The sequence below is a fragment of the Microtus ochrogaster genome, chromosome 2 (genome assembly GCF_000317375.1).
Source record: "Microtus ochrogaster isolate Prairie Vole_2 chromosome 2, MicOch1.0, whole genome shotgun sequence".
Classification (NCBI taxonomy): Eukaryota; Metazoa; Chordata; class Mammalia; order Rodentia; family Cricetidae; genus Microtus; species Microtus ochrogaster.
In genome coordinates, this window is record NC_022010.1 from 56,567,882 (window position 1) to 56,587,568 (window position 19,687).

The 19,687-nt window shown below is 40.7% G+C and overlaps 1 protein-coding gene across 1 annotated transcript in view; it reads right to left on the reverse strand.

Annotated features, from left to right (window-relative positions):
- The window catches only part of Phldb2 (pleckstrin homology like domain family B member 2), a 222,830-nt gene that overhangs the window by 11,995 nt on the left and 191,148 nt on the right, over positions 1–19,687 (reverse strand). The window contains exons 10-15 of the mRNA XM_026786135.1: positions 17,189–17,278; positions 14,134–14,277; positions 13,313–13,498; positions 11,898–12,038; positions 10,536–10,635; positions 2,080–2,284 (exon numbers count right to left, since the gene is read on the reverse strand). Coding sequence (XP_026641936.1) covers positions 2,080–2,284; positions 10,536–10,635; positions 11,898–12,038; positions 13,313–13,498; positions 14,134–14,277; positions 17,189–17,278 — 866 coding nt within the window. The remainder of the gene's footprint in view (positions 1–2,079; positions 2,285–10,535; positions 10,636–11,897; positions 12,039–13,312; positions 13,499–14,133; positions 14,278–17,188; positions 17,279–19,687) is intronic.

The following is a 19,687-nucleotide window of genomic DNA, read 5'->3' on the forward strand; positions in this document are numbered from 1 at the left end:
CCACCCACCCATCCAGGTTATAGGGATCAAATTCAAATCCCAGTGTTGTATGGCAAGTACTACATGGACTGAGTCATCTACCCAGACCTTGAGTCTCACTATGTAGCCCAGTCTGGCCTGGAACTCACAACTTCCTACCTTGACTTTTAAGACCTGGGATTTACAGGTGTGAGACACCACATCCAGCCTCCTCAACTATTTTTGGCAAAAATCAAACATAAGATGGCTCCTGTTCTGAAGAGATGAAGGACCTAGTTACCCAGAGCACATAGCTTATCTTCTCAAAACTGCCGTCCCACGAGGAGCAGACAAGGGAATGGGAACTGCCTAAGGGCCGTTGGGATCTCACAGGCCTAACAACTGGGTGCGGTATGTGTTGGGGCCAGTTTTTACCCAGGTGCTTTACCCTGAGAAACAGATTACAATGACTTTATTTTTTTCTTTTCTTTTTCCTTTTACTACAGCAGGCCATACAAGAGCATACAAATATATGCATATTTCGTGCTGCTCCCCATGATGACACTTGTATGACTGTGTCGCAAATAAATAAATCACAGTTCTTCAACCCCCCCCCATTTAAAAATTAGGACTGGGGCTATAGCTAAATGGTAGAGCACTTGCCTAGGGTACATGAAGCTGTGGGTTTCATACTCAGCATCACACACACACACACACACACACACACACACACACACACACACACACACACCTATACACAAAAGAAATTCACCAAAACTGACCTCACTTGTCACATTTTATACAATTTATATTCATTTAGATTTTATTATTTACTGTTTTTGTTTGTTTACTTGTCTTGTTTTTCAGCTTTATCGAGTATGACTGTAACCGACAAGTATACATATTTATGGTATGAAAATGTGATAATATCATATTTGCATATATTGTAAAATGATTACAAAAATCAAACTCATTAACATATCCATCATTTCACATAATTTGTGTGTGTCCGGTGAGACACATCTGTCCCTTAGATCTCTGTATGACAATATTCCTGCAGAGTTACTATTTCTGGTAAGTCATTGTGCACAGTCCCATTACTGACCATAGCTGTTTTACCCAGGACTGGTCCTATTGTGCTGGCAGTTGCAGATAACTTTTGCTCATGGTCAGATATCACTAAGGGCTTAACTCAAAATGTCAAGAAAAAAAATGAACCTATAGTAGAAAATACCAACAGAAGTAGAGTATAAAATAGAGTCCTGCTCCAATGCCAATAACTACCTTGAAAGTACATCTTATGGGCTGGATGGATGGCTTACTGTTAAGAGCATGTTTTGCCCCTCCAGAAGACCTGGGTTAAATTCCCAGCACCTATCTTGACTATATGTAGTATCTGTCTGTAACTAATTAACTGTGTATAGGCCTGCCAGTAACTCCAAGGTATCTGATGTTCCCTTCTGGCCTCCAAAGGAGTCAGGCACACGTAGAGTACAGATACATATACAGGGAAAAACACTCATATTCATAAAATAAAAATAAATAAATCTGAAAATTGTAAAAAGCATGTTATTTTAAGGTAAGCTTTTACTCCTTATGCTGGAAGATGCCATGATGAAGTCCACAGAACAAAGCAGTACAGAGACTATCTGGAAGGTGTTCTGGGAAGCAGGCCTTAGTTGTCTTGAAGCTGGTACACAAACAATCGAGGACTAAAAACAAAAATTGCTGTGCTGAGGATTTTTTTTTAAACTATGCATTAAAATATCCCAAAATTATACGTCTATTAAAGAAGTAATTCCATTCTGAAATTCTAGTGACACAAGCTTGGTTTTGTGGTTTATTATGTCACAAAAAGCCATGTGTAGAGTGATAGAGTTACTCAGTTGCGGGCACCTTCGCCTTCTGTTTCTGTCGAAACATCATTTTCATGACTACCAGAACATAACTGGAGCTGGCATTGGCTTTGCTCTTTATTTAGACTGTCAATAAACACAAGGGTCAGACAAAACAGGTCTCTAGTGTTGCACTGTATGTTTTATATCTAATTATAATATACATTATGTCTCAAACTAATGAGTTTATGTTTGAAACCGGGACGTGGTTTTCATCAAGCCTTACCTAGAGATATTGTCTGGAGAACAGGCAGAAATGCTGGTCTCCATGCTATCCGAGCTGTCCAGGCTCAACGTGTCATAGGCCTGGTCCTTGTAGCTGTGATCTGGGTAATGGAAACTATTCAAGTAGACATTTGACTCAGATGCTGTGCGGCTGTAAAAGTCAGGTTTCTGTCTTTGTCCTTCACTCATCTGTTGGTGATTATAACCTAAGGAGAAAGCCATAAATATGTAAATGTGTCTCATTTATCAAGCTCAGAATCCCACAACTCTACACACTCAAGCCAGCAACGAGAAACATCTGCACGTGAAATCTGGACACTGGCCTAAAATAGTCTGAAGTCAAGAAGATCAAAGAAACAATGTCATGCCCAGTGTGAGCAAGAATTTGAAAGAAGTGATCATGTGAGGGATTTTATTTGTCAGTGGGATCACTTGGCACTTCTTAAATCCCATCCCTACAACTCAGCAGAGTTGATAGCAATACATCAGGACATTAAAAGACATACACACATATGCATGCACACACATGCACACATGCATGCACAATCCCCAGAAACAGAAGCACAATTAAGGGCTCAGAATCCTCTAGAAATAACTGTGTTTAAATGAAGGCAACGTGATGCCCAGTGCAATGTCAGCATTATAGGACAGTCACTCCTGCAACTGCTTTCAGATTTTAGGAACATTCACAAAACAGCAAGTGGGTTTTGCAGGGGTAAGGGTTGACAAATGTGTGTTTTTCAGAGTGTCTGTAATGTTTTCATCTGTTTCAGATGCAGTCGGCATTTGTCTCTTTCATAGTCTTTCTCTCTCTCTGCTTTTGGTCTCTCTCCTCCTCCAATTTCTCTTGTCTGCCAATTACTTATTTAAAATACTCCTAGTCAGTAATCCTTGCCATGGACAGGCTCCTTCTCTTGCTAGGCTGCCTTCCTTTTCCCAGTCTAGCAGTCAGCCCTTGTGAGTATCAACAGGATCAAAAGCACCGTAAATGAAAGGCATTTTCTTTCCCCTTGTACTCTGACAGCTGGCATATGAGGTCATTGCCTTACCAGGAGTTATTGCTATAGCTACCTTTGTGTATTAAACACCACACTACCTTCTTTTCAATTCTCTGCCGTACATACACAGGAAGCAGGGACAGAACTGAAAAATCCCCAAGTTCATCAAAATGTTTTCCCATAGTTTAATCATTTTTTCTGATAAGAGAAAAATCTCTTTCCCATTAACCAGAGATTTAACAGCAGGCCTATTAAGAGTTTACAAGACCACTTAATATGGGATCTTTTCCTGGGAACTACCTTTCAATGAAGATTTTAATTAAGGGGGGGGAAGGTGGCCTAAAGGAGACAAAAAGAAATAAAACAACAATACCACCAACAACAATAAAAACCCATAAAATAAACCAAACAAAACAGCTTCCACAACTGCTGACCTACATTTGTTTAGAAATAAAAGCCTCACCCATGATGCCTTAATAAAGTATCATCTATTCAAAGGTTATATAAAATTTATGAGTGACATGCGTATTTCTGTGCCCTTTGTATTTGTATGGTTCTGGATGCCTATGTGAAACTGCTATTCAAATGGATGTATCTCTCAGAAAATGAGATTTCTGTACCCGATCTGCTGTTATAAATTACAGACACTTATCAGGGACCTAGGGAAAGAGGTAAAGCACAAAGGCACACTGGGAAGCAGACACAACATCTTTGCAGCAGTGATCAGTGCACAGAGCGTCACAAAGCCAGGCATTCCTAGTGTGCCCTCTGTGTCACTGTTTCAAAGAAAGGCAAGGAAGTCATCACTCAGATATTTACCTTTTACACTTGAAGTTTTGGAATTATTAATTGTTCCTTTTACATCATTTCCAGATATTCATTAGGGAAGGAAGGGAAAATGACAAGAGAAATTATTTGAAAAGGCTACACGCAATTATTTCCTTATGACTTTTAGACAATGCTGAAGGATAGAAAGCCTTCACACTGGTATCAACGACATGGAAGACAGGTCCTTCAAAGACATTCGTGTAATTTAGAGCATGAGAATTACATCCCTGGCTTGATTTCTATGCCAACCCCTCCTCCCACCCTCTCACAAAGAGCTTTCTTCAGTGAGGAAAAGTCAATCCGGAGGAGGAATTAACACATTCTGGGGACAGAAAAGAAAAAAAAAAAAAAAAAGGAAGGGCTCGTTCTTCTCATGACTTGCCTCTCCAATCTCCAGAATTCTGGGTTTTGTTTTGTTTTCTTCAGAAATATCACAGACTAAGAAAATGAGTTTATAGCTTCAGGTGAGAGAGGCGGGGAACTAAAACACCCAGAGTTTTCAGGCATGTGCACAAGGAACAACTACACTACAATGTGAGCCACCTGTGGCTTGGGGACCTCGGCTCCACAGACCAACCCTAAATTTGCTGAGTTTTGCTCTGTGTACAAGGGGTTTGCACAGTCATTCCAATAGCAGAATAGGGTCTTAAAGTTCTACAGCTGCTTGAATGACAAAACCTCTGGATAATGAAACCGTTTCCAGTGTGAACAGGAGGTTCACTTCACCAAGTTACTCAACACTGCCAACCAAGAGTTATTACAAGAGTTGTTGTCTCTTACAACTGTCAACCTGAGATGGCGTTCTCTGCCAGACAATTTTCAAAACTAATACTCCCACCATTACAAATAAGGGCATGGCTGTGGCGTGGTAGGTGTGCCACAACACTCAAGAGGCTGAGGCAGTACAATTATTGTGAGTTCCAGCTCAACCTGGAATAAATACCAAGATGTTTTATTTAAATAAAGGCAACAAATGAGTCAATAAACAAGAACATAGCTCTCTCCCTCGTAATCTTAGAATTGCATGCGAGTGGGATGGTTTGGGGACTGGAGCTCAGATCTGATCATCCAAAGGCATGGGTACTTTTTGTAAAGGAAACATCAGAGCAGACCAGAGCTTGGAGAGCTTGAGAGAAAGGCAGCCCAGGACTGCTGGGTCAGGAGAGGCAGTGGAGCAGCCGCAAACTGGCCTGTGTTTCCAGTCAGGGAGGCTCTGTGAGGAAGATGGGGGTGTCCTGCTCACAGCAGAGTGCCTGCTTATGTAACCCAAAGACATCATAAAATTGACACTGAATGAATTCACCTTTCATCTCTGAACTTCAGCTATCTGAGCACTCAAGCAGAAATTCATCTCTTTTTTAGGGATGGAGAAAGAGAGCTAACTTAGGAAACTCCAGAGGTTCTCAACCCAAGTCCATTTGGTTTTGTGGTTGTTTTGTTTTTGTTTTTGTTTTTGTTTTTTTTAGTTATATAGCAAAAACAATGTTTGGGAATGAGAAGAGCTTAAAAAAAATAAAAGCAAAGGCTCTTGAATGTACTGTGTGGAGAGGTAGCTCTAAGGTCTGCAAAGCAAGAAGCCATGCCTAGGCTTGTTCCATAGTACAGAATGTACTAGGAAACAACTGCCTCAACCCTCTTCCTTGCCCAGGAAAGTCATCAGATTGGAGCACAAAGACCAGTCATTTTTTTTTTATTTTTAATGCTAATTTAAATGAATTCTGGCTTATCGGTGCCCAAAGTTCTCTTGTGAATTAACCACAAGGGATACGTAGTTTTCCCACCATATTTCAAACACATATGATACATCTTTAGGGCTATCTGTGTCTTAATGTGGAAACCAGGATGATTTACGATTACAACCAGGGCTTAGGATGGAATAGTGTGTGCTTCTGACAAGGACCCAGTCACAGCTCACCTGCTGAGGAATTCATCCTTCCTAAAGACAGTCCACAGCCAGAAGAATGGACAAGTCAGGAGGGGAGGGAGAAAAAGGCAGAGAAAGGGAAAGATACAGGGTCAGAAAGGCTGACATGGGCATGGGGAAGTATCCACCCCAACATGCACTCATAGACATATTAGTAATAACAGCAGATGAACATAAATGATAGTTACATTTTACATTCAATCTAAGATTAGAGAGAAAAACTGAAGATTTTTAAAAAGACTCATGAGACATGCATAGTTAGAAAATAAAGAGATTTGCTACAAAAGAAAAAAAACGTTTACAAATATTCACCAATCAGAAAATAGTAATGACAATAATAATGAAAAACAAGATTTTATTTATAAAATCATTTTTTTCTCAAGCAGATAGTAGCAAATAGTATTCAAGAACTTAGGGCAAAATTTACTATTCAAGCAGCTGGAGAGGTGGATCAGTGGTTAAGAGCACTGGCTGCTCTTAAAAGGGACCTGGGTTCCATTCCTAAAACCCACATGGCTGTTCACAACTTTCTGTAACTCCAGATCGAGGAGCTATGCCCTCTTCTGAAATCCTTGGGCACTAGGCCCACATATGGTGCACAAGAATACATGCAGGCAAAAGACCCATACATATAAATATCATTAGATCAACCCAGATTTGAGATGCCATTCAGTTATTGGATGCACAGCCCATGAAACTTTATAACAAGTTCTTTCTTACACTATGTCTTGCTCCCTAACCTCACCAGTAGCCAGCCATCTTACTTATTCAAGCCAGGTGTTTACACTTTTCTTCACCCACCAAAGTCTTTCTTACCCAAAGAGCTTAAATGAAACAAACACACCAGAGTTTCCCAAACCCACTTGCCTGTATGTTCACCTGGCCTCTTATAAGGAGAGGTTTTGCGCGGAGCGTGTATACATTTGATGCTCATTCTTGTCTCTAAGTAGCCCCTCCAATGAATGTCAGGCTACAATGAACCTTACAAAATGAATGCTGTCACAGCATCTGCGTCTCCTGCATGGTCTGAACTTGTTATAAAAGCCCCAACAAAAAGTCATGCAGCTGCCTTTGCAGGAACAGCAGCTGTCATGATCAATGTGTTCCTTAAAAATGTACAGCATTTTCCCGCTGTTGGATAAAAGGAACAACCAGGCTAAACATCCACCATTGTAGACCTCAGAATCAGAGCAAGTCAAAAAGATGACTTGGCAGTGACCTTTCCATATTTGCTGGAAACAATAATACCACACGAGGAGGCTGTCATACCTTTCTTGGGCTTTCCTGCATTTAACAAAAAGAAAAAAAAAAGGAAAAAAAGGATAAAAGTTTCATTTGTTCTAAAGTTTATAAAGAATAGTTGACAAGCTGTAAAAAAAAAAAAAAAGCCAATGACCTCTGCAACTTCAGGAGGCCAGGTCCTCAGCTCTCGCCTTTTGAACTCTGTTCCTTTTAATGTTCCTGGAGTCACATTGTCAGTGCTATGAGAACAGTACTGATTGTAAAAGGCTTATACTTACACCATCATCCTTGATATATCCATTATGAATAGCAGCAAAAGAATGGTGCACTTTAGTTAATTGTGTACATCAAAAGTAAATGATGAAGTCTACTAAATTTGACATAATGAAAACGTAGTAGATATAAATTTGTCCAGGCTGCAGTTTTAATCGTATTTGCTATTTAAATGCCATCAACAAGTGCTGTGGAAACAATTCTAAATGAATGCATGATTCACCCCTCCTGGTCTCTCTGAGACACCCATATGGGCTTTGTGTAAACTCCTGCCAATTTTTACCATCTGCTGTGGCTTGAAGAAATCTCATCCCTGGCCATTCTTCCTCTGGGTAGAGGAGCAGGCTGAGTTCCCAGAGAACTAGGATCAGCACATGTACAATACACCTTCTTCAGCACCATCCCAGCAGAGTCTCATAAAGCTCTAAGCAGGACACTACTTCAGAAGTGCAGTAAAGCCTGAAGCTACAGCCCTCTCAAGTGCACAAAAGTCACGGCAAAGGAGAACAAGAACACCAAGATAAACCAGATAGTAGACTTTGCAGAGCCTACGTCTGCAATATGACTCAGAGGGTTGACTTAGGTTCTCTTTACTAAACTATCCCATGATTTAAGGGAAATGCAGATTAGAAAGTAGACCAGAAATTTTCTAGCTTCATCACCTTCTCATAAGAACCTGGATGCATGACACTGCAAAAAACTCTCAATTTAATGGATCTATCTACTCATTTAGTAAAAAACCCAACTTTTCCATGCTCTCTAATATACATACATACATACATACATACACACACACACACACACACACACATATATTTTTTTTCTTGGTACTGTGTTATGGAATATTAGTTTAAGATGTGTTACATTCATTTATGTTGTGGAAAATTTTTTTAATGATGCAAAGATGTGTTGCATTCTTTTATGTTGCATTTGTTTAACTCTGTGAAGCTGTGTTATGTTGCCTGCCTAAAATACCTGATTGGTCTACTGAAGAACTGAACGGCCAATAGCTAGGCAGGAGAGGGATAGGTGGGGCTGCCAGGCAGAGAGAATAGAGAAAAGGAGAAAGAGAGAAGAAGAAACAAGAAAAGGAGGAGAGAAGGATGATGGGCCAGGCACCAGGTCATACAGTCAGACATGGAATAGGAAGGAAAGAAAAGATAGATAGAAACGGAAAAAGGTGAAAGCCCAGAGGCAAGAGGTAGACGGGATAATTTAAGAAAAGCTGACTAGAAATAAGCCAAACTAAGGCAGGGCATTCATAAGTAAGAATAAGCTCCATGTGCTTATTAGGGACCTGGGTGTTAGACCCCCAAAGAGCAAAGAGCTAATAGTAGAAAAAAACTACTACAGAACTGGTAGTAGTAATTTCTGATCCCGCTTCCCTCTCCTAGTGTTCCACCTTTCCCTAAATCACTGGAATACCGAGAGCTCATGCATATGCGAGATGGGAAATTCATGAATATGCAGAAAGGTCTCAGTCGCACAGCCAAGTCAAGCTTGGCTTCCTTCCACTAGAGTGGGATACATATTTTTAAGGACAGCCTATTAATATTACAGAAAAAATGGTTCAACAGAAAACAGAATTGACCTTCAAGTTAACAGAAATGAGTAGGAGCTAAAATAGACTTCTATGCTTATTGTGAACACTAAGAAATATTTTTATCATCTTAAGAATAAAAATAAAACAGAAGTCTAATCAAGTATATTTTATTTAAATAGTACTAATATAAACCTCAAATGAACACTATAGCCTGCCTCAACCCTTTTTTGCTACCTAGCCCAGGCTGACCTTGAAATCCTGAACCCTCCTGCCACCCCCCACCAAGTTGGGAGATTACAGGCATATGTCACCTTGTCCAGCTTTATTAACTCCTTCTTGTGAGACAATATGTCACTGTGTAGTTCAGTCTGACCACCAATTTATGATCCTCCTGTCTCAGTCTCCTGAGTGCTAGAAATACAGGTGTTTACTACCCAGAAAAAATTTAATGTTTGCTCCATTAATTAAATGAATCCTAATACTGATTTAAAACCTCATTTTAGTAATATACATATGACACACATTGTTTATATAAGCATATACATACATATATATGCATATGTAGTATGTGAGTGTATGTATGTGTGTGCATGATGTATTAAACCCTAATACCATCAGCAGAGAAGCCCATCAATCAGAATTCAATTTTTTTTTAAGGATAGTATGGGGAGGGAATTTTTCAGTGGGTACTGGGAATTCATCCACGTTTAACCAGTTTCCAACTGTTTAAAATACCCCTGACCCCAAAAGTTAGGAGTCAGAATTCAATTTTAATTCACATAAAGGGCAAGATTTCAATCCATCAATTCACAAATGCATTTGATGGTCAGATGTCTGCCAGCTTTGCTCTTGATATCGTCAACAGACCTCCAGCACTGTTTAACATTGTATTAAAATCATCTGTAACATGTCTCCCTCCCTTCTCTCTATATCCCAAGCATTTCAAAGTTGAATAATATGCCATTCATTCGCATTCTTGGTATCTAGGACAAGTGCACTGAAAAACTAAAGCCAATATAATTTATTGATATAAACTACTGTACTACCAGAGTAACTTCATTTCAGTAAGTCTTGCATCTGGAATGACATTTAGTAACTTCTTTCAGTCTCCCTTAAATACTATCTGATAACCAAATTACACATGTAATATGTTGTTTCAAAGAACTCATACTAAAACCTGAATATACAGTCGAAGTGCTCAAGCTTATAACCAAAAGGCTCAAAGAAATTCTCTTCTGGGCCCATTAACAATGTCAATCCATTGACTCAAGTGAAGGGTCATTTAGCATAGTGTGCCAGCCACAGATAAGACTGCTAGTCTTGGTTAAGTGCCCTGGAAATTTCTCAACATTTCAGTGATTTCCCTTTTCTTTCTCTTAGTCAAATGGGAAGGTTAATATTTCTGTCAAGGCCTTCCCAGTATGGAAGTTTGACTGAATTTGTATAAACAGGTGTGCAAACAGGGAAGTGTTACCTTATTACAAAGATGATGGCACACACATCCTTTCCCAAGGGCAATATACCAATATTGAAATTTAGGACATGGTTGATCTTCCCTCTACCATCCCCAACTTTGTTCTCATTGCCTCTCCCTGGGGAATTCTCAGGCTTTAAGGAAGACCATGACATGGGATTTAAAGGCCACATACCTCTGAGCATCCTGCGAGACTCTGAATCTTTCGTCATGGTTGCCAGCGAGTGGGGGAGCACACTGCCACAGCTGTTGCTCTGTCCCAGAGGCAGGTGAGCCTAAGAGAAGCAGGGAGAACACTTCAGGCAAGGTAAACTGAATCTCAAATGGTACTCTGGGATGTGGGCACACTCCTGGTTTCAACCTCCTCTCTAAGGGCAAAGGGCCGAGATGGTTGGTCTTAAGTTCTAATTCTCGATGCCAGGTGGTAAAGGCTAGTCACCCACTGTCACTCTCAAGAAACTCTGTTGCGGACTCAGTATCAACAGCACGTCCTCCGATGGCAACAATTCCTAAAGAGAAGATGGGCGGAGAAAGACACTGTCCACAGCCTCGTGAGAGCGACAGAAAGCTCCTCATGCAGAAGGTGCAGAGGGCAGGTGCATGAACAGGATGCATGCACACCATGCAAAACTGCAGAGACCAGCCGTCCGTGCCCAGATGTTCCAGTTTCTCTCTACACTTCGCTATGCTGAAACCCACTAAGATCCACTGGCTTTAGCATGCTTTATGGGTTCTTTGCTTGTTTGAGATAGGGTCTGACTCTGTGGCCAGGCAGGCTCAAACTCATTCTGACCTCCTGCTTCAGCCTCCCGAGTGCAGGATTGCAGGTGTGCATCAGCATGCACCGTTCTTATTCTTTTACACTGCTAAATCTTTCAAGTGAATAAAGTCCATTGAAAACACCAACTTGTAAAATAGATTACAATAAAGTTACTCTAAATATGGATATGAGAAGGGCTGAAAGTCCACCCCACCAAAAGCTTCCCTTCTATCCCCCTCCCATCTCCCCAATAACCCTCTGTGCACGCAGCAGAGGGTACATGCATCAGGCCACCAGATTTCATATTCTGACTCCTCCAGTTTCCAGCTGTCACTTAGCTTCTCCTTCCTCTTCTTCCTCAGTTTACCCACTATTAGGGTATTGATGAGTAAGCACTTACATAGTGGTGCTAGAGTCACACAAAGGGCTAAGCCTGGTACTAGGCACGCAGATGCCACCTGGTAACTACTGAGTACTGTAATTCCCGAAGCGCAGGATCTCTGTTGTGGGTACAGAGAATATCTGTCCTGTGAGTACGGAGTACAATACCCATCACCTGTACTGTGGTGGCCGGAAATACACTCTTGAGTCTAGAATGTGTAATTCCAAATACCCTCAGAATGGGACAGAAGAAACCATTTGGTTGCCATATCTGCGCAATAAACAAGTGTAATGGCAAAGTATTCAGTTATTTTTGCATTTCAAAGGCTTTGCCTTTGTTGGCGACTATAAGAAGATGTTACAGAAAGAGAAGGCCTCGGCTCTTCTGAGTCCTACCTTTGGGGTGCTGCTTCTCCCCATGGTGGCACTGCTGAAGTGTGGGGAGACGGAAGGAGTGGTTTTCTTTCGAGGCAAAGTGTCACTCAGATAGAGACCTTCTCTGTGCTGCTTTTTCCTTTCTTCCAGACTCCTAAAGTGCTTTAAATGCAAATGCAAAGCAGAACAGCAAAACTTGACTGACTGACACACATCACCGACACAACGCAGAAGCAAGGCACTCAGAGGAACTTTGGAAGCTGGATTTTGAAGTTTCTTTTACACTGGCAGATTAGAGTTAGCTTTTGATGTGACAATGGAAATTATTTATTTCTGTATTTTTCTTTGAGAAAATCCACCTTTTACTTCTACAGTGTTGTTTACAAATTGCCAGAATGGTCACCATTGCTGTGATGGTCCCGCTGGGTGGATAGAGGAAAGCAGGTGGACAAAGCAAGTTAGCGATTCCGCACTTCCTGTATCTAGAGAGTTCTGTGTGGTGACACAGACCCCAGTGAGGGGGACAAGAAGTAGGAAACAGAAGAGAATGAAAAGAATGGGCAATAACAGGAAAGCTTATGTAGAATAGTAACCCCACAATCATATATACTCCAAACCCAGCATAAGGCTTTCATAGATGCCTTCCACCTAAGTTACTTCCATGTTAAAACCTCATGGCCAAGGAGATTCCTGAGTAATCTCTCATATTTAAATGCTCCAATAGACTACATATTTCTTTCTTCAGTCAGATTTCTAAGGCAAGATTTTTACCATCTTAACACATCCAAATTTTGCTTGATCTCTCTACACTCCCTGAAATGTCTTGGATAGTAAAATGACTTCATAATAAAGTGTCCTTTGGATAGATCACTGTAGTGCTAATCTCAGCCTTTTGAAATACATAAAAACGAATGCATGCCAGTAATGTCTTGGATTTTAACTTTATAATAATATATTTCCAGCAGCTAGTATTTATTCAGTTTCCTCAGAATTGCTGGGTTTGATGCTCCACATTCATGATCTCATTCGGCTCTTGTCACAATCCTGTGAGCTTGCTATTCTGTCTCTGTTTCATAAGGGAGGAATCTGGTCCTGCAGCTAGAAGGTGGCAGAGCTGGAATTCGTGGTTAGAGAACCCACATCACCATGACACAACCTCAGTGTTTGGATGATTCGTTTCTGATTTCAGTTAGAAAAAGAATCAGAATACTTTATTTTCACTGTGAGCAAATGGGATAAATTCCTAGGCTTTGGTTTTCAGGATTTGATGAACTAAGTAAGACCCTCCATTAAAATTGGTCTGTTAATACTGGGCATAAGGCAACAGATTTGAAAACTGACGGCTTTGCCACCAAAGATGTTGTCTGTTCTGAATGAAGCTGCTAATGAGACCGCCATCACATTAAAAGGGAAGGTCTGTCTACCTTTCTAGTTACCTGTTGCTCCAGCTGCTGTTGCCTTCTGTGTTTCTTAGCTGGCAGAGGAGGAGGTGTGTCATTTAAAGGGAAAGGATCGACAGATGTAGCCATAACTTCAGGCCAAGCGGCTGATGAAGGTGGAGTGACAGGATGAAGAGAGAGGGTGGAAGGAAACAGAAATCCAGAACAGACGGCTGCTCTTTGCTTTACAGGAGAAAAAAGAGGGATACACAGGCCAGTGTGAGATGAGAGGGTGGAGGAGACAGAGGCACAGAATCTGTAATCTCTTTGCTCGGACTTGCTGTGCACTGATCACAAGATCACAAATGGCGCGCACCATCTTTCCATTTATCCTCTTGCTAAAGTCCCACACCGCAGGCCATGTGACCAGTAGGAGGAATTTAGGCTGCACTTCACTGGCCACTCCCAGGAACGCTTAACATGAAATGTTATGCTCAAAAAAGCATAACAGTTAAAGCGTGATTCAATATTGCCAAGCAAAATAGACCACAAAACCCATCTGAGAGAGGGGATTCAAACCAATGAGTTTGAATCTAATTAAAATTAGGTTTGGTTAGATTGCTAAGACATTGACCTTACTTTTTGGCAATTATGTCTAGCCCCCAATATTACCACACATTTCATGGTTTCTAACATTTTTTTGTGTGTAGAACAGTGTTTTCCCATCCCCCACACCCCAAATATGGTCTAATTCATAAACTCAGCATCATTCTGGCCCCTCGGAGCACATATACTCGTTTTGCTTAGTTTCAGTGAACTGTGGGTTAATTTCTGACATGAGAAAAAGCAGTGAATGAATGAAACACATGCCCACACACCTCTGGACTCTGGGGCTGGCTCACCAGCACAGCCGAGGCAGGCTCAGTGACAGCAGCGTCAGCATCAGCAGGGAACTGAGTGGAAGGGGATAGATTCGTGGAATTGCCACATGGCTCATTAATCTCATTTACACTGATATAGCCCTAAAAGGAGGAATTCAGAAGTTAAACACAAGGGAAGCAAAAGCTGAGGCATGCGAGAGTATTAATGTTCCCAGTACAATGAGTTAGCTGAGCGCAACACAGCCAGGTACCTGGGCACCACGCAATGTCTCATTAAGTGAATGATCAGCAATGAGAATGGATTTGCAGTGCTCAATCTTGGAAAAAAACATTCAAAGTATTAAACATAATTTCCACTGAAATCGAGATGACCATACGATAAAGGTCCAGAGGTCTCAGCAAAATTCTGTCAATGGAATGGCATTATCTCTACACATGTATTGAACAATCAGATACACAATAGACAATGTGATCACTCGCTCTCTGATTGACGAGTCTTTTCCACAAAATATGTATCATCTCTCTTTTCCATCTTTGGAAAATTACAAAGTCAGATTAAGTGGGCTGATGGACTACTGGGTTTTGTATCAAGAAAACGTTTATAAAAATAGCAACTTAGCTTTAGTGGGATTTAGTTTTGGGTATTTCAGTCCAGGAGGAATGAGAAGGATGACACTCTTAACATTCATGTGTGTAGACACAGACCTCGGGCAGAATTGCCATCTACCACTGAGTGGTGCTACCACTCAAGGTAATTTCCCCAACTCAGGCTCTTGTCGCTAGGACAGAGACGTTTCGGTTGTTCTGAACTCAGTAACCCAGTTTCGTCTGTAGCTTAAAGAAAACGCCCATGAATCAAAATCCTTGAATCAAAACTCCTAACGTATCTTTGTGGAAAAGGCACTTAAAATGATTTTCATGGGAAGCAATTACTCAAGTCAATCAAGATTTTTGCCACACCAATGAAACATATGAAGAAAAGAATAAAATAACAGTCAGTTTGGCCTCGTGGTTCTATTTTTAGACCATTAATGATGGAACCACTAGTAAAGCAACTCCATGCAGCAAAAACTATCGCCTGGAAACGAAAGGCTGCATGGACAGCCCATCATTACAGCAGAGAAAGCGGGGGATGAGTGCCGTCAACCCATGTCCTAAAGTCTCACACAGCAGAAAGGGACACAGGTGAAGCTTTATGTGGTTCAGCCGAAGGAAGGAAGGGTTGAATTTGGCTGACCAGTTTCATTTTTTCTGTGGTAATGGATCAGAGAGTACGTTAACATCTTTGAGTTATTCTTTAGCTTGTCTGATAAAACGCTTTTAAGTCGGGCTTTGAAAATTCCCTTTTATGAGTCTTAGACCATATAGTTTAATTGCTTCCAAAAGTTTTCTCTGTCAGATGTGGGTGCTCTGCAAAGAATCTGGTTATAAATTGATCACTCTTCAGAAGGAGGCTGGGGGAGAAAAGAGAGAATAGGAAGTTGAAAGCAAGAAGATTGGGAATTGGGGAAGTCAAAACATTGTACAAGTCAAGTCTTCTTGTTTAGAATGTGCAGATACTACAGAGATGTGGTAGAAAATAGCCAAAAAGTCAATATATCTCTGACACCCAGGGGTCTTCAGAAAAAAGCAAAGACCAACTCATCAACAGGACAGGAATGATTTTACCCTATCTGGGGACAGACAGAAAGGACAAAAGATCCATGCGATCCACTTGCTATCATAGCCCTCCCTCCTAAGAGTGATTAGGGTCAACCTCCGAGTTGCGCTATAACCTACTCTTTATTCATCTTCAGATACCCTGGCAAGAAGCATTAGCCATTCACCTCACCTGGAAATTGGGAACATGCATTGTTCTTGAATGTTCCTTTGTTGTCTCACCATATAATCCAATGTATCAGCAAGAACTTTCAATTCTATTTGTAAAATACATATGAATCCAATCAACTTTCCATCTCACTGCCATTGCTGGAATCTAAGCTCTGACCTGGACCACTGTAGCAGTTTCTGACCCAGTGGTTTCTGAGTGGCCCAGAGTGACCTTTACAAATGGATATCAAATAATGTTGTCTCCCTACTTAAAACCACTTAGTGGCTAATCAAAACGAGCATACAAGCCATGTTTCATTAACACAGCTCATGAAGCCTACCTCACACCTCAGTGATCTTAATCATTCACAGCCACATTCGCCTCACTGACCTTGCTAGTTATATGTTCCTAATAATGAAAACTATGAAATGGTATGACCTAAAAAAAATCTGCTATAAAAATATTTTTCAAATGCTTCTAAGGTACAAACATGATTGCACTTATTGTGATGAACATTTTATTTCATATATCCTCACATGTATGAATAAGTGTGCATGCACACATACACACACATACACACACAGTTTTCTAGCTATGAATTCCTCACTCTGCTTTCTTATAAGTAAAAGCATTTTTTCTTTTGGTTAGGCAAATTTTTAAGGTAGCAACAACCCTTTTCCTTAGTTTATAAGTCATTATAGAGAAAGTGACTTAATTATTGGCATCATTCTCTTTCAAAGCAGAGTGAAGATATTCTATCAGTGTAGCTCTGGGCAAGAGTGATACCGCGGATAAAAGGATGATTGTTAAAGAGTATGTGTGGTCAATGCAAACGGGCTCCCATGTGAAAGGAAAAGGTAAACCAAAGGAGGAGAAAAACAAACCATCTTCTCAAATTCTCGGGGTCATCTGCATATTCTATAAGACTCATGAGAAAAAGAAAAAAAAGAAAAAGAGGGAGAAAGGATGAGGAAGGGAGAGAGGAGAACGTAAGACTCAAAGGACCTCCCAAAGTCACTGTCAAGACAAGCAGATGTATCTTGACACACACAAACGTGCATGTGCCTTACACATAAAGATAACATCTAGACTCCTTGATGCATAAATAAGGAACGGCAAGAAATTTATCAAGCATTATGAGTTTTCCCAAGTTACTTAAGCTAAGGTTTTTATTAGTTGATTTATACAAAACTGAGGTATATCTGACTTCCAAGTTGTCATGAGTGGACTTAGAAAACTTACCTCTTTCAGAGTATTGGGGTTAATAGGAAATCCTTTCCCCCCAGTGAGGCTGGAGTACTTCTTTTCCAAATGACAAAGATTCTCTTTTTCCTAAAGACATACAAAATCTATTACGCTCGAGCCAAACATTGAAATCCCAGCCACGCCCATTTCTATTTCCTTCCCTCACACTCAGTAAAGGCTTGTCATTACAGTTCTCACCTGCCGTCTGCTGATATGATGTATGAGCAATTTCCCAAACACATTCAGTTAGATAGCCCATCATTCAAGATGAATGGTGTCACGTTTACAAAGTGACAGTAGTCTTAAGGGGAAGACAGGATGTGCTAATTGAAGCAGAAAATGGCAAGAGGAGCCAGGTTTGGTGGTATCGGCCTGTAATTGCAGCACTAGGGAGGTGAAGGAAGGAAGGTCAGGAGTTCATGGTCAGCCTCGACTGTATAGTAAATTAATGCTAGCGTGGGCTACATTAGACTACTGAAAACAAACAGCAACACAATGGAAGGAGGGATGCTCAGTTAGTTCCTCGGGGCCTTCTCAACCTTCATCTTTTGGGTATTTTCTACACTCAAAGTTTCATTTCCCTAAGTAACACACACATAACTCATGTGGCCTCTGACAATATTACCTCATAATCGATGGGTACATTTCTTTTGAAAACTTCACAGCATTCATTTTATTTATGTTAAGGTCCAAAATCCATCTTAGGTTAATCAACTATTAACCTCTAGGAAAATATTTATGAGGTATATTATTTTCCATGGTATAATTTACATAACAATAAAATCAAAAGACCTTAGGTATATAACTGATCGTTTTGAACAAACAGAATAGCACTGCAGCCAAGATAAAAAAACATTTCTATCACCCTAGACACATTCATGGCCCCCTTCATTCAAGCCCAAACACAGACATCAAGCACTGCTCTGGTTTTCTTGGCGCACTGCCTTCCTTCTTCTCCAGCATGACAGAAATGGAATCATTCAGTATGCACACACTCCTGTACCAGCTTTACCCCACAGTGCCAGAGCTTACATAGCTCACCCCTACAGCATGCTGAGGAGGACTTTAGCACATGCATGATATTTTGTTAATTCACAGTTCTCCTGATTGTGCTTCAGCAGAATGATAGGGGTTGTTGTGCAAAGGCTACTTCAAGCAGTTTTGTACACATCTTTGTACATATTGATTATAAAGACATACTTTCATTTCTCCTGGGTAAATATCCACTAGGAATCCTGGGTCCAAGGTGGATACACAGTCAGAGCTGGAAAAGAAACTTGGAGGGAGTTCTCCTAAGGTGCATCACCAAGGTGTGGCTGCTTTTACTCATCCATGTTCTCATTGGCACTTGAATTTTTCACAGTTTATGATAATGAATGGAATCATTTTAGGTGATAAGAAGTTGAGTCACACTGTTGTTTACATACTAACCTCAACCTCTTCCTCCATCTCCTTTCTTTCTAATTTTTTATTTCATTTATTTTATTATTGTTTCACATGTGGTGCGTGTGTGTGTGGTGTCATTCAGCATGCACACTCCTGTACCAATGCTGTGGTGGATGGACAGAGGTCAAAAGACAGCTTTGGGGAGCCCATTCTCTTCTTCCTACCTCTCCATGACATCCAGGGATGGGACTCTGGTCACCAGGCTTGCACCAGCTCAGCCAGTTCACTGCCCTCTTGTTAAGTTAGTTTTGAGGCAGGATACGGCAGTGTAGGTCAGAATCAAAATGGAGCCCAGGTTGACTTTGAGTTTACATTTCTCCTGGTTTAGGCTTCCAGATGTTAAGGTTACAAGTGTACCACTATGTCTTACTTAATGGGAACATTTCATCCATTTGTCAAATTGCAGCTTGGTTTTTTGTGTGTGACCGTTTGAAACACCTTAAGTGGCACATTCTTATTTCACTCACACTTGCCTGGCACCCAACAACATTATAACCAGTGTCTAAACACAAAGTGTATAGGACACCCAAATATACCAGAGTCTTCTGTTCTTGGGGGTTCTTGACAATACTTTAGCACCATTTGTGAGCCCTTTCAACAGTAAAGTCACCAACAAAATACACACACACAGATACAGTCACACATACACACACACACACACACACACGGCACTAAACAGTACACAACAACACTTGCTGAGCATGAGATCTGACTGAGGCAGCAGGATGTCTTTCAGGTTCACCTGGGAATGTGCACACTGGGCTGATTCAACGTGCTTACTGTTCTGGGTCTGTCTGTGAGTGACTATGGAAATGCTTCTAGTGTATTTTAGCAAGGAGGCCAAACCACAAATGTGGCATTCATATTAAGGAAAGTCAGCTTAAATTTTAGCCCAAACTTGTCTCCTATTTCTACAAAAAGAAAAAAAAAGTCTGTTGGAATGTTGACTGAGACTGAAAGGTACTTACAGATATAGTTATGGGATTCTTATTACTTATGAACCATAATTTTCATAATCAGATTAAATTTTCTCTATTTTTATCATTTATT